Source organism: Papaver somniferum, chromosome 2 (genome assembly GCF_003573695.1).
Source record: "Papaver somniferum cultivar HN1 chromosome 2, ASM357369v1, whole genome shotgun sequence".
In the NCBI taxonomy this organism is placed as follows: domain Eukaryota; kingdom Viridiplantae; phylum Streptophyta; class Magnoliopsida; order Ranunculales; family Papaveraceae; genus Papaver; species Papaver somniferum.
The window spans coordinates 59185170-59209144 of NC_039359.1; the positions used below are offsets into that span (position 1 = coordinate 59185170).

General features: G+C 36.1%; 3 protein-coding genes across 3 annotated transcripts; all 3 read left to right on the plus strand.

Moving 5' to 3' along the window:
• Nucleotides 1-8484: 8484 nt before the first annotated feature.
• On the plus strand, nucleotides 8485-11968 carry LOC113347769 (eukaryotic initiation factor 4A-1). Its single transcript, XM_026591444.1, has 5 exons — nucleotides 8485-8641; nucleotides 9576-9645; nucleotides 9788-9897; nucleotides 10223-10653; nucleotides 10863-11968. The coding sequence occupies exons 2-5, from the start codon at nucleotides 9578-9580 to the stop codon at nucleotides 11496-11498; spliced, it is 1245 nt and encodes a 414-aa protein (XP_026447229.1). The 5' UTR covers nucleotides 8485-8641; nucleotides 9576-9577; the 3' UTR covers nucleotides 11499-11968.
• Nucleotides 11969-13815: 1847 nt separating this feature from the next.
• On the plus strand, nucleotides 13816-19954 carry LOC113347770 (diacylglycerol O-acyltransferase 1A-like). The gene is made up of 16 exons (XM_026591445.1): nucleotides 13816-14301; nucleotides 15174-15254; nucleotides 15420-15493; nucleotides 15642-15717; nucleotides 16006-16073; nucleotides 16882-17005; nucleotides 17162-17263; nucleotides 17428-17529; nucleotides 17632-17768; nucleotides 17858-17939; nucleotides 18042-18062; nucleotides 18579-18641; nucleotides 18794-18841; nucleotides 19065-19127; nucleotides 19331-19384; nucleotides 19471-19954. Exons 1-16 carry the CDS (start codon nucleotides 13948-13950, stop codon nucleotides 19573-19575), a joined length of 1554 nt encoding a protein of 517 aa, XP_026447230.1. The 5' UTR covers nucleotides 13816-13947; the 3' UTR covers nucleotides 19576-19954.
• A 967-nt stretch (nucleotides 19955-20921) lies between these two features.
• Nucleotides 20922-22895, plus strand: LOC113347772. Its single transcript, XM_026591447.1, has 2 exons — nucleotides 20922-21558; nucleotides 22492-22895. Exons 1-2 carry the CDS (start codon nucleotides 21218-21220, stop codon nucleotides 22514-22516), a joined length of 366 nt encoding a protein of 121 aa, XP_026447232.1. The 5' UTR covers nucleotides 20922-21217; the 3' UTR covers nucleotides 22517-22895.
• The last annotated feature ends 1080 nt before the right edge of the window (nucleotides 22896-23975 follow it).

Consider the following 23975-nt stretch of genomic DNA (forward strand, 5'->3'; position numbering starts at 1 on the left):
GTTTTTCCATATGGACGGTTATCTACATTTGGGACACATAAAAGACGGTCAAGAATTAAGTTTTTCAATCTACATTTTTATCATATAAAGAAGGGTTGAGATTGAGCCCCAGATTTAAGATTTTCAATCTATATTTTTAACATACAAATAGTGATCTAGATTGTGCCACATATTTAATAAGTTTTTGAATTTCCACTCCACCCTCTTAATGTCATTTATTTGGGAGTTACTTTTTCCATTTAATGCAAAACTATTTCTTTGATTATAAATTAAATTCCCTTTTAACTTAATCAATTTCATAATCAAAATATACTACATTTTTATCATATAAAGAATGGTGGTGCCTCATGCTTAAATTTTTTTCCTCTCCACCCTCTTAATATCATTTATTTGGGAGTTACTTTTCCCATTTAATGCAAAACTATTTCTTTGATTATAAATTAAATTCCCTTTTAACTTAATCCCTTTCATAATCAAAATCTACATTTTTAGTATATAAAGAATGGTGGTGCCTCATACCTAAATTTTTTAGTCATATATGCAATTTGATTTCTTTTTTTCTATTCATTAATATTGTATTTTGTGATCTGGATTTTGTTTCTTCGTTTGCAGTGAAAAGATATTCAAATATGATTGTTCTCTATTCATTTTTACTCTTATATTAGGTTTCCTATTACCCATATCGTTTAATATTTTATTTTTTTACGTTGTCCAATTTAACTTTGACTTCTTCGGCTAAAATCAAGACGATTTTCAAGGAGTGAAAATAATTAACGAAGAAAACTCCGGCTCCATTTTTATTTCCCTTAGAATTTTTAAATGTTTTTTTAACTGTATTGCCACTTCAGATGGAGAGTTTCAGCCTCTTATTTGGACTATGTCATGTATATGTTGGTATCAAATCGATTGAGGATTCCTGATTAATATTATTTTTCTTTATATTATATGAACCTTGAAATTACATCTCTTCACACGGTGCATGCATATCTTAAGGATTTTATGTTTTTTTTTTCTGGGAAATGTCAGACAAAAATACATTTCCGAGAAACAACCATTTTGGTTTTTTGTATACTGTTTATGGCGTGGATCGTTAAAAGTCTTCGCATTAGATTTGTAGATAATTATTGTCTAGGAATCTGACAATAAGCAAAAGTTTTACTAACACGAAATCTGAAAGGAAGCCGTTTTTAAGATCCATACTTTCCCACCCTAGCTCGTAAGACTCCAAGAGGATGTGATTGGTTTCGAATTATATTGGATGAAATAAACTGCATTAGAACATGAAGAACCATTGATTGACCAGATTATGCCTACTGATACCCGTATGAGGATTTGATTGGCACATCCTTCATGTAGGATTTTAAAATAGAATGATTACAGAGCACCCTCTCATGTGTTACTTCATAATCTTTGGTTGAAATCTGATGGTGTCAATCATATTTTCACGTATCGCTTGTAAAATTTATGATTAATAAAAGTTTATTGAAAATTTCCATACACCAAGAACATAAAAGAGGACCAATAAATAACTTGGAAATACATTACCTTCCTCCTAGGTTGATCGCCGACGAGATAGGAATTTAAAAAGGCTACTATAATTGGAACATGTTTTAGGTTTAACAGCCGTTCAGTACCAATATAATATAACATACTGCACTAATTTTTTTCGTAGGTTACACTGATAAACCCAAATGGAAAAACTAATATAACTATTCAAGCAGTGACAAAGGGAGCCTAAAATCGAATGACGGGAAAAGATGAGTAACCACGGGTTTTTTTTGCTGGGAGACACAGATGTAGTTGGCTTTTCTGGGTTAACGTATACGAATTGGCACTCTAACCGAATTAATAATAAAATTTTTGGAGATTCACTTTAATTATAAGGAGGAATACTAAAAAAATTACTAGAAGTAATTGAACTCAATTCACAGACATCATCGAATGATTGCAATGGGTCAAAAAACGATAAATGATAATTTGGCGGTATATCAATATGACCATCACATTCTACAACTTCAGAAATATAACAACAATGGCGGAAAAAGATTTCATTGTTGATAGATCGACCATCAGCTCCGTCACACTAACAATTAATGATATAAAGTAATTTACATGATACGAATTCATAGTATTGCGAAACCATCACAATAACGATATCCTATTCCACATTGAACTCCTAAGGAGTATGATCTACAATAATATAAGTAATCTAACAAGTAAAGAAAGCATTCCGAACCAAATCCTGTGCCGTTACGGCACGGGTCATATCCTAGTATCTTTTAACTGCAAACGAAGAAACAAAATCCATATCACAGAATACAACATTAATGAATAGAAACAAAAAGAGGTTCACATAATATAAAAAAAATATTAATCAGTAATTCCAATTCATTTGATACCAACATGTGCATGACATAGTCCAAATAAGACGCTGAAACTCTCCAGCAGAAGTAGCTATACAATTAAAAAAATATTTAATAATTCTAAGGGAAATAACAATGGAAACAAAGCTTTCTTCGTTAATTATTTCCACTCCATGAAAATCTTCTTGATTTTGGTGGCCAAAGAAGTCAAAGTTAAATTGGACAACATAAAAAAAATAAAAGATTAAATGATACGGGTATTAAGAAACCTAATATAAGAGTAAAAATGAATGGAGAACAATCATATTTGAATATCTTTTAACTGCAAAAGAAGAAACAAAATCCAGATCACAGAATAGAACATTAATGAATAAAAACAAAAAGATATCAAATTGCATATATGACCAAAAATTTTAGGCATGAGGCACCGTCATTCTTTATATGCTAAAAATGTACATTTTGATTATCAAAGGGATTAAGTTAAAAGCGAATTTAATTTAGAATAAAAGAAATGGAATAAGGGAATTTAATTTAGAATAGAATAAGAGAATTGAATTTGATTTAGAACCTTTAAGAGATGTAATTTCAAGGTTCACATAATATAAAAAAAAATTAATCAGGAATCCCAATCTGTTTGATACCAATATGTGCATGACATAGTCCAAATAAGAGGCCGAAACTCTCTAGCAGAGTAGTAATACAGTTAAAAAATATTTAATAATTCTAAGGGAAATAACAATGGAAACAGAGCTTTCTTCGTTAATTATTTTCACTCAATGAAAATCTTCTTGATTTTGGTGGCCAAAGAAGTCAAAGTTAAATTGGACAATATAAAAAAAAATAAAAAATTAGATGATATGGGTATTAAGAAACCTAATATAAGAGTAAAAATGAATAGAGAACAATCATATTTGAATATCTTTTAACTGCAAACGAAGAAACAAAATCCAGATCACAAAATACAACATTAATGAATAGAAACAAAAAGATATCAAATTGCATATATGACCAAAAACTTTAAGCATGAGGCACCACCATTTTTTATATGCTAAAAATGTGTACATTTTGATTATCAAAGGGATTAAGTTAAAAGGGAATTTAGTTTAGAATAAGAGAAATGGTTTCACATTAAATGGGAAAAGTAACTCCCAAATAAATGATATTGAGAGGGTGGAGAGGAAACTAAAAAACTTATTAAATATGTGGCACAATCTAGATCATTCTTTGTATGCTAAAAATGTAGATTGAAAATCTTAAATCTGGGGATCAATCTCAACCCTTCTTTATATGCCAAAAATGTAGATTGAAAAACTTAAATCTAGACCGTCCTCCATGTGTCCCAAATATAGATAACCGTCCATATGGAAAAATACCATTATCCCTTATAATATAGATTGCAACGACAAATTATAATTCAAATATATATGCTACATGTAATTATTTTCCCATAGCTCGAATCCAATGCCAATGTGACAGAGTACCAAGTAGTAGTGCATGCTCTCTACTAAATACTGAAGATGGGAATTTTCGAAATGCAGCTCACAAGTGGTTCCTGAATGGTCGTCACTCGTCAGGCATACAAAGGAATTATACTAAACATTGGATCTCAGCCACAGGATTTTCTAAAAGTTGTTTGGATACCACGTAAAAAGAACTTGAACCAACTTTTTCAACTTAATTAAATCAAAAAGTCAAAAATTAATTTGGGAACTAAACTACAAGAAGAGAAGGCTTCTTGTAATTCAGCTCTTACTCTTTCCTGTCTACATTCTCCATATGCACATTCCTCAGGGCAACCAAGAAGAGAAGGCTTCTACCAAAAAAAGATGCAAGTCAGGTCCATTAATTTGTCCTTGAATCAGTGGGAAGAAGTTAATGGCTGTATGAGGCTGATTCATAATATTCTGAATGAGCACCAGAATATTTAGAAGCTACGGGATAAGAGGAAGAGGACCCAACCAAACAATCAAGAGGCCACTAACGTACGGATGTGTAGAGGAAAACTGAGAAATGGTTTTTATGCTGCATCTATTCGCACTCTCACGTCTAGTGGAGTCACTCCTAACAATGAAGGCACCTTGAAAGATCTTCTGAATAAGCATCTGTTTGCGGATCCACTACAGATTTCGATTACCCCGCGTAAGAGGCTGTGACGGTGTCGGCTGACCTCATTTTGGGTCGACTTAGAAGCTTCCCTAAGGGAACTTCATGTGGTAGAGACGGTGATAAGTGCCTAAAATATATCGTTTGAGTATCAATTTCTTATGCTTTTCTTAGCTATTTTCTCTTATATTTTTGTATATTACATTTCCATTTTGTAGGTATTTTGGAGTCATGCAACAAGAAATAAGGCGAAAAGAGGCTCAATTTGCTATTTGGGACCTTACATGTTGGCACAGTCGAAGCATAGAAAGAACACAAATCTCTATTGTGTCTAAAGTAGATAGTTACTGAAGACAGTGCCTGAATTCGTTATGGGGAAGCCATCTGATTAAAAAGTTACTAAAGACAGGCATCTCTCGCTAAGGGCCATCACCTTCTCAACCATGTATAAGAAGATGTTTTATCCTTCCATTTTGGAGTAGTTTTGGTTCTTCATGTCACAGCCAAGTTCTGGCAACAGGCGAGTTCATAATTCGCATACTAAGATCGAGAAATCTTCGACCCGTAATTGTCTAGATGTTCCGAGTACAAGTAGTAATATGTGGATATTGACGATGGGATTTTGTTAAGTATCCATATGTATTGAATAGCGGTAGTAGATGGGTCAAGCTTTTGTATTTGTCACTAGGATCAACCTTATCTCTCAAAACTTAATGCACTTGTTTAAGTCACACCTAGAGAGCGTACTTCTAGGAAACTTGATGAGTAGAGTCCGGTAGTCGAGCGCTTCCGTATCCGGTGAACTTAGGAGATAATAACGGAATAGTTGAGCGTACTAATTATTCTAGGGTTGTTAGTAACAAGGTACTTTGCAGAAACTAGCTATATCAATAATATTCATGTTGCGTGACTGAGAAAGAGTCCTTGATCATTCTCATACTCATATTATATTAATATTCAGAAATTGAATTGACAACTTTAGACTCAACTCTCCCTTAGGAAAGAACCTCTTGTCATTGTACTACTAGTTATTGTAAGAGAAGTAAGGAATTTATTTTTGCGAGTTCGACGCCTCGTCAGAAGGGTTTAGGGCGTGCACAACATCATTCAGATGCCATGAGTGGCTCCGCAGCTGCCATTTCGGAGGAGGTACTCGCAGCCATCACGGAGGTAGTTAATATATGGCTTGCAGGCTTGTGTCCAACTGTTTTGGGGGAGTTCGTAGCGAGTGCACCTCTTACTCCCTTGATTAAGCTGGGTGGTGGCTTGCGTCCCATTGCTGTGGGGACAATATGGAGAAGGCTTGTCTCTAAATACGATGCAGCACATGTTGGAAAAGAAGTCAATACTTATTTATGAGATTATCAGTTTGGAGTGCGTGCCAGATGTGGTGGAGAGGCGATCATACATGATGTTAACCATATGATTGAGGAGAAAGGGGACTCGAACAATCTTTCCATGTTACTGGTAGATTTATCGAATTCTTTTAACCTCATTCACAGATCATCCATGCTTTCTGAGGTACACAATTTGTGCCCATCGATCTCTCGGTGGGTTGAATTCTGTTACACTTCTCCTGCTTGTTTATATTACATGGATCATGTTCTCGCCTCTTCAAAGGGTGTTCAACAAGGTGATCCTCTGGGACCTTTGTTGTTTTATCCTACTCTTCATCCCTTGGTTAAAAAAATTACCACGCAATGTGAGCTTGAACTGCAAGCCTGGTACTTGGATGATGTTACCTTGATTGGAGATATTCTTATGGTTGCAAAGGCTTTGAAGATCATTCAAGAGTACGGGGTTGAAATGGAATTGCATTTTAATATAGCCAAAACGTAACTGCTTTGGCCCTCTTCATACCCTAGAGCTTTGGTTTCAGGCATTTTCCCTCCAGATATTACTATGCAAACTAAGGGTGTGAATCTTTTGGGTGAGCCGGTCAGCCTTGATGCTCAATTCAATAAAGATTTAGTTGTTAGTAAAGTGCGCAAGAACATGACTGTCATTGATGTTGTAGAGAAGTTAAAAGACCCGCAAGGTAAATTGCTTTTGTTTCGGAATTGCACCGGTGTTTCGAGACTTTATTTCTCCTTGAGAACAACTAGACCTGATTTTTTACAAGAAGCTAAAGACTTATTTGACGCTCACCTATTTCAATTCCTTAGACAGATCATTATTGGAGACGGCCCTGGCTACGGACTCCTTCAGCAAAGGATTTCTACTTTTTCTTTCAAACATGGCGGTATGGGTGTGTACATTATACATGATACCAAATATTCTTGTTTTCTTGCATCTTGTTTACATACCTTTGAGTTGTAGTCCACGATTTTGAGAGGTGCAGTGAGCTTTGGACTCCTTCAACTCACTGTGTGTCGATGTTTCTTCTATCTGATCTAGTAATTTTGCCACCCATTTCATGAACTCCTTGGCAAATATTTACTTTGATGCTGTGAAGAAAAACATACACACCAGTTATGCTATGTCGGAGCGTGATTCTGTTTTATGGCATTGCAACCAGACTATACATGCTTGGGATTTTCTGATGGCGATTCCAATTGTGGGGCTTAATCAACATATTGAAGCTAGGCAGTTTAGTACAATTCTCTGGTACACATTAGGGATCCCTTTTTTCGAGGTGGATAGTGCTTGTCCCTTTTGCAAGAGAAATATGGATATTTTTAGTGATCATGCCTTGCATTGTGCGAATGAAGTTGTGATTAAATTTAGACGTGATTTGGTGCGTGACACTTTTGCGGACACGTGTTACCGTGCGGGTGTACCGGTTAGGAAGGAGGTTGACTTGGGACTTCTTGCAAATAACGACACTGCTCTGAGATCGGCTGACATACTTGTGCATAATTGGGATAATGGGAGGGATGTGTGTTTGGATGTGATTGTTGTTTCGCCTTTTACCGGAGGTGGAGTTCGGACCTTTACCTCAGGTCTTTCCACTAAGAATGCTGTTACTGGCAAGAATGCTAAATATTTAGAGAAGTGCATGTATCATGGTTTTGGTTTTGAGATACTGGCTTTTACCACCTTAGGGGAGTTGGGTGATGGTACCATAGACTTTTTGAAGCGTTTGCACAATTCTATGGCTATCCATGATGCTAATGTTCGGGTCGGAGAATTTTTTTTCATAGGTTAGGGGTAGTTATTCAAATAGGTGTTGGAGCTCAGCTTGTTGCTAGGCTTCCGTCCAATTTCTTTCCAGTGGATAGTCTTTCTGAGTTGTAATTTCAGTTTAAAATAAATAAAATTACAAATAACTTTTAAAATAACAAAAACTACGCTTTCAACTGGGAGAACAATATCTATTTTTGGTTAATAAACATGCTCTCAAAGTTTTTCTGGACCAAATTCCACCCCACAGTAGTAAGTTTGGGAATTATACTCGTATAATTCGCGAATCCGTCCGTATCGATCAAATGTGTACGTATGTTCCGTATAATTGGAACCCCGACTTGGATTCACGAATTTTCAGCCTAAAACGAATTATACACGTATTTACGAATTAACGAATCACACGTCTCGTTTAATACTTTGCCACATCATCACTAAATTATATCGTTCATATCAATTATTAAATTATATTATTTAAGGAAAGATTATATTAAAAATATTCCTTTAACAGTTTAATTATATGCCGAATTCATATATCTAAAATGATTATACACCTACGTATGCCATTTCGTATCACTACCGAATCACGAATCGTTGACCGGATTTTTGACGGAATTTAACTTTTAAGAATCCATATAATACTCGTACGTATCCTAGCCAAAGTATTTTCCATACCCAAATTACTAACTAGGCCCCACACGCAGAGTAGAATCATCACCTCACGTGTGGGAACCGACCCTTGTTTCCCAAGGAGGCGGTTTAGAGAATAAAAAGGGAAGGAGATCTCATTAAAAAGACATAAAAATCAGGGTAAGATACGCGAAATCTCCACACTTCCAAGGGTTTCTAATCAAATCATAAAAGGACATTTTAGGTATTTCAGATCACTCAACCCCTTTAAGCATTAGATACGACGAGACCGCTACTCCTTTTTCGTTATTCTATCATCTCTTTGCGTTTCTCTGAAACGCAATTTGTGAAACCCTAACCCTAAAACGCGCACACACAGCTCCCTCTTTTCGATCTCTCTACTCACTCACTCACTCTTCAAGGTATTATTCTCCTTCCAGATTACTACTCTCTCTACTCATTGATTGTCTGTGTTCTTGATTTTTTCCGATTTTTTCTGATTTTTTTTTTGGGTTTTTTTTTATTGATTTTTTGATCTATTTTTGATGAGCATCTGAATCTTGTTTATATGCTGGGTTTAGTTGATTGAGTTGTAGATTTAATCTGGGGGTGTTTGTTTATAGATCGATTCATTTAATAATTTGGTTGTTTTTTGTGTGTTTTGATTGGGTATATGTATAGATGTAATTTAGTGTTTTTATTTGGTTTATGTTAATCTGGGTGTGTGTATTTTTGTTTTTAAAGATTAGGGTTTGTGACAATATGGCAGCTTTTTAATGTTTTTGAAGATTAACCCATTAGATCTTGTAGCTTGTCCTCAATCCTTGAAGTTTAGAGTGTTTTTTCACTTGTTGGGTTATTATGTATTGTTTTGTAGATTGAAATTAGAAAAAAAAACCTCTTTTTTGTTGTGTCTTAATGCTTTTGTGAATTGATAACGGGTGTAATGTGGTTATTTCAGACTCTAGATCTAGGTATTGTTGGATATGCAGTGTGGAGAGGGGGATTGTTTGAACTTAGAGATGATCTCTTAATTTTTTTTTTTTAGATTCTGAGCCAGTTCTTCTGATGTTGGATTCTTTGACATCTCAGTTTACTACATGTTTATTGTTTTCTTAAAGCAGTTGTGTGTTGACAAATTTGTGTGTACTGAGACCTTTGTCTCTTTCAATTCGATATCTTTAGGTTGTCTACCGATGTTGAGCGCTAAGTTATGACCTTTTCTGTTGCACTGAGTTGACAAATTTATGAGGCTTATTGCAATGTGGGTTTCATTTCTTTGCTTGAATCTATGATGGTTGTATAGTTTGCATATTATTACGAGAAGGACCATGTCTCACACGTTTTACTTTTCAGTCATGGCAGGACTCGCTCCAGAAGGCTCACAATTCGATGCTCGTCATTATGATTCCAAAATGTCTGAAATGTAAGTTCCCCATTCCATGTGTCTGCTTTGCAGTTCTGTTCCAAGAGTGCCTCTTGCCTCATCTTGTGATCTTTTTTTTTTAGCCTATTTGTCATACGGACTATCATATTTTTTTTATTTTTTTTGGATTGGGTGTGCACAGACTTCAAGCTGAAGGAGGACAAGATTTCTTTACTTCATACGATGAGGTTTTTGAGAGCTTTGACTCAATGGGCCTCCAAGAGAATCTTTTGAGGGGGATATATGCATATGGTAGGTACCATTAGTTCTTTTTTCCTCTTTTGATATGTTTATTTATTTTTTTTGGCAACAAGGATCTCATAATGCGCACTGAATATAAGAAATCCCATGTCAATCTACATAACCATATGCATAGAATGGCTTAATAATTATCCTTCATATTTGAGCTGGGAAGTTTTGTTAGTTGTTCACTTAGGCTAGAGTTAGGTGGATTCTTTATGGCTGAATGACCTTGATGTGGATGTAATCTGTCTTGTGATGTAGAATATGTTACTTTTTATTTAATGTCAAGGATTTTGGGGGGTTTGGATGCTGATCTCTTTTAATAATTTTGTAGGTTTTGAGAAGCCCTCAGCTATTCAACAAAGGGGTATTGTCCCATTTACCAAGGGTCTTGATGTCATCCAGCAGGCACAATCTGGAACTGGAAAGACTGCTACTTTCTGCTCTGGAATTCTACAGCAGCTTGATTATACCATGGTTGAATGCCAGGCTTTGGTTTTGGCACCAACTAGGGAGCTTGCACAACAGATCGAAAAGGTCATGCGTGCTCTAGGTGATTATCTTGGTGTGAAAGTTCATGCTTGTGTTGGTGGAACCAGTGTCCGTGAGGATCAGCGTATTCTTTCCAGTGGAGTTCATGTTGTCGTCGGAACTCCTGGACGTGTGTTTGACATGTTGCGAAGACAAGCACTTCGTGCTGATTGCATTAAGATGTTTGTTCTGGATGAAGCTGATGAGATGCTTTCACGTGGTTTCAAGGACCAGGTTATTTTTTCCTTACAATGTTTATACTGTTTTCCCTTTTTGTCTTTAGTATTGTGTCTTTACTGTTTTCAGTTTCAATTTATGTCTAGTAATCCTATGATATTTATCTTTGATTTATGATCAATCCAATCATAATTAAAGTCTTGTATAATCATGTAAATTTTTTTCTCGTATTTGTCTGATGTTTTCTGTTTTTTTTTCTTCTGCAGATCTATGACATTTTCCAGCTCCTTCCTTCTAAAGTCCAGGTTGGAGTGTTCTCTGCCACCATGCCACCTGAGGCCCTTGAGATAACCAGAAAGTTCATGGACAAACCTGTTAGGATTCTGGTTAAGCGTGATGAACTCACCCTTGAGGGTATTAAGCAGTTTTATGTTAATGTTGAGAAAGAAGAATGGAAGCTTGAGACACTCTGTGATCTCTATGAAACTCTGGCCATCACCCAGAGTGTTATCTTCGTTAACACCCGACGTAAGGTTGACTGGCTTACTGACAAGATGAGGAGCCGTGACCATACCGTCTCTGCAACCCATGGAGACATGGACCAAAATACCAGAGATATTATCATGCGTGAATTCCGATCTGGGTCCTCACGTGTCCTCATCACTACTGATCTTCTTGCTCGTGGTATTGATGTTCAGCAAGTTTCATTGGTCATCAACTATGATCTTCCTACTCAACCAGAAAATTACCTTCATCGTATTGGACGTAGTGGTCGATTTGGAAGGAAGGGTGTTGCTATTAACTTTGTGACTAAAGATGATGAGAGGATGCTTTTTGATATCCAGAAGTTCTATAACGTGGTCATTGAGGAACTTCCATCGAACGTCGCAGATCTCCTGTAATTGAATTGATGATGATGAAGACGTGTTTAGTTCCTTGGCTTTTATTGACAATGATGGTGGTGAAGGGAACTTTTATCTATTTGGTAAGAAGTGGTATTTAATGTTTTTTTCTTTATAGGTTATCTACTTTTTTTGTCCGTAATCTAGGATATATGGTCGAACTTGCCTGACTATCTCGTGATTTGGGTACTGCACATTTGCTCAATGGAAACCGGGCATGGCCCCGATATTTTGGTGTGGGTGTGTTGGGCATCCATTTTTGCAAATTTTGTTGCAGGTAGGGTTTTGTAATCTTAAGTGTCTGGTAAAAACTACCCAAATGAAGGTAGTTTTGGATTTGGGTTTCACTCTGTTTGTTTGGGGTTATTTGTGTCTTTTTTTTTGTCTCTTTTTATGATTAAGAGAGAATACTATGTAGAATGAAAACCATGATTTGTTAATTTATGTCAGATCCCTCTGACTATTACCTACTGCTGCCTCCTCTCCTTTACTTGAATTGTTTTTAGACGCATGTTTTGTTAGTACCTTCATTTATGCTTCCCTATCTTTTCTTAGTTGTGTGCTTGGTGTTGGTCTTTCTTTCATTAAATCTGGTCTTGGTATTACACTCTTACAGGTAGGTTTTATTTGACCATTTTGCATGTGTAACAAGTAGCATTTTTGATATCCATGTACCAGTTAAATCTGTACGCTAGGCCAAATCTCCGCTCGGTCTCGCATAAACTTGATGGTTATTGCACTGTCCATAGTTGCTTAATGGTGTGCTCTCTGAACACTTGGGTGTTCTTGTTCATTCGTCCTGCTACAATATAGAAAACTAGGTGTATTGTTATTCATCTGATTGTAAATGTCGATCTCCAACTTCTGGTTAGCTGCATTTGTTTCAGCTTGTGATCTGGCTATAAGTCCATCTGAACAGTAAAACTTAAGTGTTCATTTGCTTCAGTCATCTGATCTTTGTTCTCCTATACTCTGTTGTTCCACTGTAAATATCTTTTGTAGGGTCGTATACAACCAGCTAGTTTGGTCCCCATCTTTCATTGTTGATTTATATTCTGTTTGGTCTTTTGATCTTTCGTATGTCTCGAGGGTATGTGTTGGTTCATTTCCTTCCTCTAGATCTTACCGGGTCTGTTCGAGTATGTAGTTATACTTACAGTCTTGTAGGTTGAAAACACACTTTCTGAACTATTCCTTAGAAGGGTTTAATGTTTCTGTCCTGTCTGAATACTTCTTCCTTGAAAGGAAATGCCCTTGAATATGCCAACTACAATCTTCACTAAAACACTGCTTGTCACTTTTCTTCCAATCAATTCAACACTTGTGCTTTGTTAGCAGATTTGATGCTACCCATCCATCCCTATCTTGCACCAGCAGCCACCACTATCAAGAATCATGATGACAACCACTTGACGTTGGCATAATGCTGCCAATATGGACTGACCTCTGGAGTCAATTCATCCGGCCTTTTCTAAACCCCCCAAAATCCCTATTCTATAATAAATGTAGGGTGCATCATCACTAAATAACAAGAATATTTGTCATTTGTTAATCAATATATCAATAGATGGTGATATGCTAAACAATTGAGGTTTGGTAAAGCAAGTGATTGTTGATAGCGTCGGTTTTATATATTACTTCTTGTTATCCATTTTAACCACTACAGACACTGATTGCACTCTAGCCTTGGAAGAATGGTTTGTCGCATATTTTGAGTAGTTTATGCAAACTTAACAAAGACATAGTCCAGGCAGGTCAGATTCATACGCAACATGAAAACTACTCTACTGCACTTTCTTGAACAATTTTACTACCGACTTCCTTATTTTTATACCAAAAGCAAAAGTCAATTCAATAACCCAGAGAGTTCAGAACTCTTTCGATGCACCAAAATGAACCCTGGTCGACTGGGTGCTATGGATCACAACTTAAAAATTTTGGGTGCAACAAAGCTTCCTCCACCAAATTTGTCTATGCACTTGCACGAGGCATAGTAACACATTATAGGCTTACAGCAGCTAGGCAGTGTCAGAAAGATGCCACCCCTAAGGCATAGTAGCCTGGCTGAGTGCTTACAAAGTTATGGGAAACGGGATACATATCTGAATTATCATCTCCATCTCCAATTTCCCATAAAAATAAAAATAAAAATCACATCTTTCCAGTAGATTCATATTCCCCAGATCCTTTCAATATCAGAAAACCCACCACATTGGTAACGTGATAAGGGGTCACGAAATAGGTTATGTCGGTTACCCGGTACTACAGGATCTTAACCAAGACTCTGTTTTTTTTTCTTCTTTAATAGAACGTCAAACTTCAAAACAAAGACGCTGTTTTTGTTTCTTGCGTCTCTCTTCTCCCTTGCCCTTCTCTGTTACTTGTACCAAAAAAGAAAATCTCAATTCAATCAAAATATCAGCTTCAATTTCTTAATTCCACTCTAAAAATGGCGATTTCTGAATCGCCAGAAATCTTCAATCATCAACCACAACAAGGGGAACACTCCGTTAGAAGAAGAAGAATAGATTCAACTGCTGCTACTACTAGTCATACTAATAATGGGAGTGATGAGAATTCTTATTCAGCATCTTCGTCGTCAATCACTAATGAATTGGAAAAAAAGAAATCATCTGAGTTTTACACCAATGGGAAAGTAGAAGCGAATCAGATCGAGAATCATGAGAATGAGAAGAAGAATGATGGCGGTGATGTGCCAATTAGTTATACGTATAGACCATCAGCTCCTGCTCATCGGAGAATTAAAGAAAGTCCTCTTAGCTCTGATGCCATCTTTAGACAGGTTAGTCATTATCCAAAATTTCATCTTTTTTCTGGGTTTTTTCTTGGTTTAGGTAATTCTTTGTTGATTTTATGAATTTGGGTCTGGTTTATTGAGTTATAATTCAATTGGGTTGAACCAATTTTTATATCTAAGCAAGCTGTTGATTTAGTTCCAAAATTAGGGATGCAGAATTCACTGCAATTTGTCCAAAAACCATGAAAATTGATTCTTGATTATCAGAGGTTGATAGCCTACATAATTACTTCAATTGGAAGTAATTCATGATTTCAGTTTAGTTATTTTTCAAGTGTGGTCCCCTTATGGATAGACCCTGCAACCCCAGCATATGGATATGCTGTGTGCTATTTATGTCTTTTGTTGTCTTTGGAGTTAATGCTAGTTATCTTAATTAGAGTTAAGGTTTTGTTTAGGGAGCTGGGTTTCGACTGATTGTATTGGTTAGTAATGTACCGTATAGGAAGTGTTGTTCGTTCCTCGTGAAGTTAGAGGAGTTGTATAATACACTAATCAATCCATCACCAGCATAGGGTTTTGGTAGAAAAGTGGAGAATAAAAAATTAGCTATGGGGTTTCGACTTAGAAGAACTGATGCTAAGTATTTGTATTCAAATGTAGCTATGAGACAAATACATGTCATTGCAAAATGTAGTAGTACCAACCTTCGCTAAGGTTCAGTCATGGTTCTGTGTAGACTCTAAGCACATTTGGGTGCAACTGCCAAGTAACTTTAATATGACATGAGCTGTAGGAATAAGTGATTTCGGAGGCTATGTAGAGAGCTAAGGGTTTCTCTATTTTTTTCGGTACTCCTTGGTTCTTGGACCATGTTTATACTGATTAGCTAATTCTCAGGTGATATCTTATGGCAGAGTCATGCAGGTCTTTTCAACCTGTGTATTGTTGTGCTTGTTGCAGTGAACAGCAGACTTATCATTGAGAATCTAATGAAGGTGAACAACGACCCCTTTCTCTTTTTTGTTGTGTTTTCTTGCGGAACTTCGATTCTGGTTATGGTCCTTTGGCTTGTTGATGAATCATTTTCTTTCAAGTTCCTTCTATAGGGAATGCTGTTCTCTGATTGGAGATAATTTTTTTTTGTTGTTTTCATTTTGCAGTATGGCTTATTAATCAGATACGGGTTTTGGTTTAGTTCAAGATCACTGCGAGACTGGCCACTCTTTATGTGTTGGTAAATGGTTTTGTAGGGTTTTCCTACTTCTTTTTTTCTATTAAACAAGAAACCAACTTGGATTGAAGCATATTCTTGGGGAACTCATTTATCTTTTCTTAATGCATCTCCTTGACATGGCATGCTCCTTGTGTTGTGTAAACTGCAGTCTCAGTCTAAATATCTTCCCACTTGCTGCTTTTATGGTCGAGAAGTTGGCTCTACATAAAGTTATTTCCGAATATGTAAGTAGTTTATAATTTTGCAACTCCCTTAATGCTAATTCACTTTCCTTGAAGGTATTTTTATCTAAATTGGCAATGAAGCATATATTCCCATTGCGGCCATCTCGGCTCACCCAAAAATGCCTTCAGTGATTTATTAATTTTAAGTGTCGTATCTTTCAGTTTCTTTCCTCATGTCTGTCCCCTTGACACAGTATATGTCAGTCTGCATTGAGCGTATCGTCCATAACTATTCTATCGATGCATTAAGTTATACGCTCTAAGACTAATTCTCGGACATATTTTCAGGTCATTGTTTCACTTCATGTATTGATTACGTCGGCTTCAATCTTGTATCCAGTTACTATGATACTCAGGTTACTATTCTCATCCTTCTATTTACATATTAAAAGGCCCTCCTAATCCTGTATGGTTGTCTGTTCCCACATTAAATTGCTGAGCTCATTAATTATGAATGATTAGATTAGTGGTGGTACTTAAATTTTCGAAGAAAAATAAAGTGGTGTTAGGAGTACAGACTACAAAAGAGGAGAAAGAACAACCACAACTTCACTTCCTGTTATTTTCTCTTCAGAAAGGTTGCTGGGATGATCTTATGTTGATGCAACTAGGGGGACATTTTTCTTTCCACGTTTTTATACATTATTCTCTCTTACTTGGACTCCTGCTCGTCATGATATATCCTTGTACCATAGTCAACATAAAAAAGTCAGTTGTTTACCGGTGAGATGCCTTGTAAATAGGATTTGGTAAAGCTTGGAAATTCATACTGCACGTTCATTGAATATGTTGATCCTATGTTGATTAGGAACACAAATCTGGACATATAATATCTCTAGCTGTATTGCATATCATACTGTGCTTGGCAAATTCAAGAATAGTACCATGGATTGACACATTTAGATCTTCTCATTCGACTTCCCATTTTCTGAGATATAAACAGTGTTCCATATTTTGTGTTCCGAAAACAAAGGGTCCGTTTCATGTGATCTAAGTTATTGACATCAAGTGTTGCAGGCATATGTAGGTCCTTCCATGAAAGCATTTTTGGTAAATAGCCAGGATGGTTGTAATGTTCACGTGTTTCAGCGTACACAATTGCACACTGATTCCTGTGTTCAACAGTTTGTTTATTTCTTTATGAGTTATTTTTGAATTGTGCAGCTACGATTCTGCGGTTGTATCTGGGATTATCTTAATGTTGTTTACCTGCATCGTATGGTTAAAGTTGGTATCATATGCACATGCCAATTATGACATGAGGGCACTTGCGAACTCAGATGACAAGGTAACTATGCATCTCCCTTGCATTTGAAGTGTTTTTTTAAGAGTGTACCACTTCACTTGTTTGCAAGCACTATAAAGCATTTCCTGAATTTCATGTGATGCAACTTCGAGTGAATTCAGTATTCCCTATATGAAATTAGTTCTCGTGTGATGTTAGGTACCTGGTTCACCGTCTGATTCCCCAGATACGGTTGAGAATTATGAGGTTAGCTTCAACAGTTTGGTCTACTTCATGGTTGCTCCAACATTGTGTTACCAGGTAATCTTGATTTTACTTCTATTGTCTAGCAAATCATCTTATAGCTAGCCATGTAACCATGGGTTAATTTGAATTGCATTTCCTTTCTTATTGATGTGTAACTTTAGTTTTGACAATTGATGAGAATTTCGCCAATTTGTTTCCTCTGATGTCCATATCGCTAGACAAGCTACCCTCGTACAGAAAGCATTCGAAAGCGCTGGGTGACTCGTCAACTGATTAAATTGGTGATATTCACAGGACTTATGGGCTTTATCATCGAACAAGTAAGCGACCATTTCTTATATGGGAGCCATTTCTAATCCGATTTTGAAATGATATAAAGTATATTACTAAGAACCAAATATATATGTTGATTTATTCTGCAGTACATCAATCCAATTGTTCAGAATTCTCAACATCCTTTGAAAGGGAACCTATTAAATGCAATAGAGAGGGTGTTGAAGCTATCTGTTCCAACACTATATGTGTGGCTTTGCATGTTCTACTGCTTTTTTCACCTTTGGTATGTCCGCTTTCTTGACTTTGATGAAGCATTTATTTCATGCTCTTTTATCTCCTGGTTCTTGGTTATTTACTTATTCGTGAATACAGGTTAAATATTCTAGCTGAGATCCTCCGGTTTGGGGATCGTGAGTTCTACAAAGACTGGTGGAATGCAAAAACTGCTGAAGAGGTTAGTTTCCTGAGGATTTGTCTTTACAAGACATGCTTCTCACAGTGTTTAGTCAGATATACCTTTCTTTGCTGACATCTGTCTTTTTGCACTGTCTCACAGTATTGGAGAATGTGGAATATGGTAAGGCAACTTACCTCCCTTTGTTACTGGTGTTTCAAGTTTAATGTTTCATTTTTATGTTAGAAGTCTTGCTCTAATGCTGTTTTAGTGAATGTTGTCTGGTTGATCCCAACAAGTTCATTTAAAGCGCAGTTTCACAAGACAAAGCTTAAGAGTTCCCATGAATATAACTGGTGTTACTAACCCGACAAAAACCTACAAGCACTACGGATGCCCAAGGATTTCGATAAGTATAGTTGACTGGTGAGAAGAAGATCTCCCTAGGTTCACCAGATGCAGTTTGTCTCTCTTACACATGTAAACCACCATTGTACTACTTAAAAACCATAGGGAAGGATCTTTCTATGTGTATGAAGATAGATTTCAGTTTTTAGTACATCCGCCAAACAAGTGGAAACACTCACGATACGAGAAATCTAAAAATGAAAAAAAATGAGAAATGGTAAACTGTTTCCACTGTGTAAACATAATTTTTGAGAGTATTTTCACTGATGGTTCCTTACTGAATGTCAACAGCCTGTTCATAAATGGATGGTTCGCCATATCTACTTTCCGTGCTTAAGGCATAAAATACCAAAGGTATTTGATCTCTCTCTATCACATATTCTTGTTGGTGGATGCTCTATCACGATCTTTATTTTTCAGAAAGTGCTATTACGACTTTACGGCTTATTAGATGATGGATAGTCTTGTCCACAAATTTCATCAACTTTTTTTTGGTTTGATTTCAGGGGGTTGCGATTGTGATAGCCTTCTTCTTTTCTGCGGTCTTCCACGAGGTATATTCTCATTTCCCCTTTATTGTTTTTCTTTCTGGAAATGGTGGTTCATTTTGATGCTGAAACGTTAAAATATACATTATCTTATGTAGTTTGATCATTGTTCCCAGATTTATAGTTTCATCTTTATGTCCTACACATTTGCTCTTAATTATAAGGGATGGGTTTCTGTGTTAGTCATTTCTTTCACTCTCTGATGTTTCCTGTCTTTTATTGTCGACAGCTATGTATTGGTGTCCCCTGTCACATGATCAAGTTTTGGGCATTTATGGGAATAATGCTTCAGGTATCTTTCTTTTCCTTTATTTAAGTTTTACTGCCTCCGTTTTAGGAAAAGTGGTACTTCCACCTTTTCAATTTGGCCTATTTTGGGAAAAAATGAAAAAGTGAAAGTATCACTTTTCCTGAAACGGATAGGTTCCTTTGTGCTTATTCTCTTGTTTGGTTCTTTAGTTACTTACTCGTGCTTCTATTTTTTTTTTTGGATAGGTTCCTTTGTGCATTCTGACAAATTTCCTGCAAAATAAGTTCCAAAACACTATGGTACGTCGTTTCCCACAACTCTACTCAAGATCTGTCCTTTTGGTACTATGAACGAAACAGCGAAAACTCACTTGATGATTCTGCAGGTGGGAAATATGATTTTTTGGTTCTTTTTCTCGATTTTTGGTCAACCGATGTGTGTCCTGTTATACTATCACGACTCTATGAATCAGAAACTGGGAACTGATTGAACTGCTAATACTTGCCCGTTATCAAATAAACAGAAGCTCATTAACTGAAGTTAGGTGTCTGTATATAAAAACACATCTTGCGATTTCCTTGTTATTCGTGCAGCCATGATCTGTACCGAGCTTACTAACAATGTCTTTCCCATGAAGAACCTGCATCATCCATATAGAGTATTTTGGATGATTTACCACCTCTCTAACAGAAGATGGGAATTTTGATGAATGCATTTTAAGCTAACTCTGTAACACTACAATTTCACTTTTGTATGATTTTCAATTGTTTGGTTGTGCATTTCTAGATTGCATTACGTGTAAAATAATCTGTTATAATCTTCGTTCTTGTTAGATGTTCAGTTGATCTGTTATGTCCATTGTTCCTCAAGATTACTTTTGCAGTTTTTAAACTCTTCCGGATTCTGCGAGGGATGCATGCACGGACCAATCCCTTATCGCATTTGTTACTTTGAAAACCAGCATATTGCGTCTTTAGAATTACACTCCAGTGCAGTTTCCTGCGCCACTTTTTAATGAGACCAACAACTCAGATATAGGATCCCCAATTTAACATGGTTGCTAATAAAGGGATCCCACCCAATTCAAAGCTGTTTGTACATTGCATCTTATACTTTTCTTTGCACATTAATGCTTACACTTTGGTAGGGCGCTGGGGTGGGGGTATTGTATGGTTAAGTGTTGCTAAACTAGGAAACCAATAATGGTGCATATTGCGAGTCATGGCGCTGATTTTCGTTCAGAGTGGTAACTTGATTATTACCAAATTGCAGATTCTGTGGTCATGTAGCTTTTTTTTTTTTTTTTTTTTTTCTTCGTTGAATAACAACAAATTTGAAACTAGTTTGCGAACATAATTTCAGAATAATTTTAAAAGCAGTTATAAACGAACCTATTTTGCTAGCAGAAATATAGAAATACTTTTGTTTCTGGTATCGAAGCATCCAAAGTATGCAGAAAATAATTGTGATCATTGCAAGCAACCTAGTGATGGTCGTCTTAGTTGTCCCGCGTGGAGGAGTGTACTATGATTATCAACCACTAATATTGTTTTATTTATAGTCAAACTTACCGCATGTGCTCTCAATCACTACAAAATTATTATATTATTACTGTAATTTAAAGAAATTCTTAATGAAATCTTATACTAAACACTACAAGATCAGATTTCTCATTTGACTAAGTTTGACTATGAATTATTTTATAAAAAATAAAAAAAAGGGGCAAAATCAAAATCAAAAATCCAAGAAATTCCACCCAATAAAAACAGAAATTTCCTACAATGTCAAGGTCTTTTGTGCTGTTTAACTTTTTCTTCTTTTGTTACCAAAAATTGATAAAATCTAGTGGATTTGTTTTGAATGAATGAATGATTGATTTTCAATTTTTGAGTTATCCCATGAAGAAAATTTAACTACTCCACATCCACAGTAAAAAAAAAATAGTACAGAAGTAAATTAAAATATACAAGAAGAATCTCAGATCCCCAACAAAGCAGAAATAAAAGAAGAAAGCCATTAAAGAAAAAGAGAGTAGACTGGGACTTTGAGCAGCTGTCTGTTACCAATTCAGCAAAATCAAAACTCTGGGTTCGCTCTGTTTTGAAGAAATCAGGAGTAAAGTTCGGGTTTTTATGGAGGATTTTAGATCTAAGTCTTGTGGGGATGGGAGGAATAATATGCAGATGGAACCATATTATGGTGGTGGTGGTAATAATGTAAGTGGGATGAATGATTTGAGATGTCAAAGTGCTACATATAGTAGTAATAATTCATCAGTGGTGCCACAGAATGGTGGAATGAAGGATATTAAATTGAAGAAAGGTAAAAATGGTGGTTCATCATCATCAAAGAGTTGGAGTTTTAATGATCCTGAATTGCAGAGGAAGAAGAGAGTTGCAAGTTATAAAGTCTATGCTGTTGAAGGAAATATCAAAGGGTCTTTCAGAAAGAGTTTCAGATGGCTTAAAGACAGGTATTCGCACTATAATTTCAATTCTTTGATTCATTCAATTTCAATCTCAATTTTGTAGGTTTAGATAGATCTATGAAGCTACTAAAAACCTAGTAATTATGAGAATTTTGATTTATGGATTTAGTGTCAATTTGTTAATTTGATGATTTTGATAGTGTGTGTTTATAGTATGAAGTTCACTTGATTTATGTTTCGGTTTGCGAAATTGAATAGCATCTCTTACAATTTGATGTCCCAGCATCTATGGCCTGTATTGGCATTCAATTGACATATTACAATGGTGATTCTGGAAACTAACTTAGATCGTGCTTAATGGGATGCAAGATCTATTTATATACACTGATTTCTGTTTTGTGTTCATTGGGTCTGCAGTTGCAATGTTATTAGCTTTGATCCAAAGAGTTGCCTTACTTGATCTAATTGTCGTAATCTTCATTGTCGGTATTTCATTTGTAAGAAAATGACATCTTTTTGATTACGTTCTCAAGTACTTAAAGAACTGTTGTATGGTTGCTTAGAATTTGGACAGCTTCAGTATGGTATCCTAGCTTCTCAAGCAATGGTGTCGTCAGTCGTCCGACCTCAAAAACTTGGATGTGTTGCCTTCTGTTCGCGTCATCTTTGTGTTTTGAATATTCAGTTCACATATTACCTCGTTGTGGATTGAAGCATTTAGATATAGAATTAGATATGCGAAGAAAGGAAATGCTGGTTCCGGTTACAAATCAGGGGCTGGGAGTATTAGTCTAGATCCTGCAGCAAGAACTATACTGTGAATAGTTTGCGATAGAGTACTAGTTTGCCGAACTGTTTCCCTTGATAGATTACAGAACTTCTCCATTGGTGATAGAATAGTTTCAGCTAGTTCAAAAAATTTATTTGTTATTTTTATCAATCAGTTGAATTAAGCTAGCGTGCTTCTGAATTTTGCAGGTTTTCTGCCATCACGAGGTTATAATCCATAAACTTATTTCTTGGATCAAATTATATTAAGTTATGCCAGATTCTGCAGAGGTGAAAAAAACAACTAGTTGCTGTTTGGATGGTTTTCAACAGAGATTGCTCATATATGCCCCTGAGCACGGAATCGCAGGGTAATGTAAAACAAGGATAGAGACACTTTTAACATTCCTAATGGATTGTGTATCTTTTTCTTCTTCCATTCAAATATTATGCAATATTGTATCTTTCATAAGTTCTATAAGTGTTAGGTAATCGATTAAGGAATGATAACAACGTCGAGAAAGTTTAAGAGTTTGGTTTCGTCTGGACACCAGAATGTGACATTTATTTGTACTTACAAAGTTTTAATAGGTAAAATATCTCCTTTGAAGGTATCTGTGACTGTAAGTGATCTCTTTGTCTAAATAGTAACTGGTTGATAAGAAAACACAGTAGAATGAAAACTGAACTTATCGATTTAACATTGTTCTGGTAATATTTGTCGAGATCATTGGCCCCGTCTGACTTAGGCGGATAAAATGTGGTTGTTGCTTCGGATTTTGAGATGAAGAGTTAGCTTCTGTGAAACAATTGCTCAGAGCAAGTCCATTTCTCTTTTCATGTTACTAGATCCTATTGAAATATATCGATTCCGGTTCCTGCATGGCCAACAGCAGAAACTCCAAAGTTCATTCTAAAACTGCCGGGACTTAACTTCCGAGCAGAAAGTGAAACTGGTAATTTTTGTAAAATTTTGGGCATGTTTCCTATAATTCAAGCAAAGTGTTCTATAATTCAAAAAAAGAACTACCCACATAGAGGGTGGCGCCTGCAGAGCGTCTCCTATAAATATATGAACATACATGGATCGGGTCTGCTCAGGGGACAGAATCAGTAGCTTCAAATCTGTCGGGGCAGGTTTCGCCCATGCATGCCATATATAAAACACGAGAAAAAAAGAAAAAGATCGAAAACCTAAACCACGAGATTTATTTGCAGTTAGAAAAGATATTTGGTAGAAGAATACTTCCACACTTAACTTCGTGGAGTAGAGATGTTATTTATATTTAATCAGATATAACTGAATTTGTTATAGATTTGAACTTATTCAAAGATAACAGATAATATCTAAAGAATAGCCTTAAGACTCTAGGTTTACACTTGGTCTTTTAGTGAATATATCTGCCAGCTGATCACGCGAGCTAATGAACCGAACTTGTAATTGTTTGCTTGCAACCCTTTTTCTGACAAAGTGATAGTCGATTTATACGTGCTTTGTTCTTGCATGAAACACCGAATTGGCAGTAAGATATGTTGCCCCTAGAATATCACACCATAAGATGGGTGGAGAATGTTTAAATCCTAGTTCCTTTAGTAGAGACCGAATCCATATCAACTCAGACGTCGCAATGGCCACCCCCTGTATTCAGCCTATGTGCTTGATTTCGAGACAGTCTTCTGCTTCTTTGCACTCA

Excerpts from the sequence above, each read along its gene's own strand:
- LOC113347770 (XM_026591445.1), top strand. The coding sequence starts at position 13,948 with ATGGCGATTTCTGAATCGCCAGAAATCTTCAATCATCAACCACAACAA. Across the intron at positions 17,530-17,631 it reads TGGGCTTTATCATCGAACAA|TACATCAATCCAATTGTTCA; the intron begins GTAAGCGACCAT and ends TTTATTCTGCAG. Across the intron at positions 18,842-19,064 it reads TTTCTGCGGTCTTCCACGAG|CTATGTATTGGTGTCCCCTG; the intron begins GTATATTCTCAT and ends TATTGTCGACAG.
- LOC113347769 (XM_026591444.1), top strand. The coding sequence starts at position 9,578 with ATGGCAGGACTCGCTCCAGAAGGCTCACAATTCGATGCTCGTCATTAT. Across the intron at positions 9,646-9,787 it reads GATTCCAAAATGTCTGAAAT|ACTTCAAGCTGAAGGAGGAC; the intron begins GTAAGTTCCCCA and ends GGGTGTGCACAG. Across the intron at positions 10,654-10,862 it reads CACGTGGTTTCAAGGACCAG|ATCTATGACATTTTCCAGCT; the intron begins GTTATTTTTTCC and ends TTTCTTCTGCAG.
- LOC113347772 (XM_026591447.1), top strand. The coding sequence starts at position 21,218 with ATGGAGGATTTTAGATCTAAGTCTTGTGGGGATGGGAGGAATAATATG. Across the intron at positions 21,559-22,491 it reads TTCAGATGGCTTAAAGACAG|GTTTTCTGCCATCACGAGGT; the intron begins GTATTCGCACTA and ends TGAATTTTGCAG.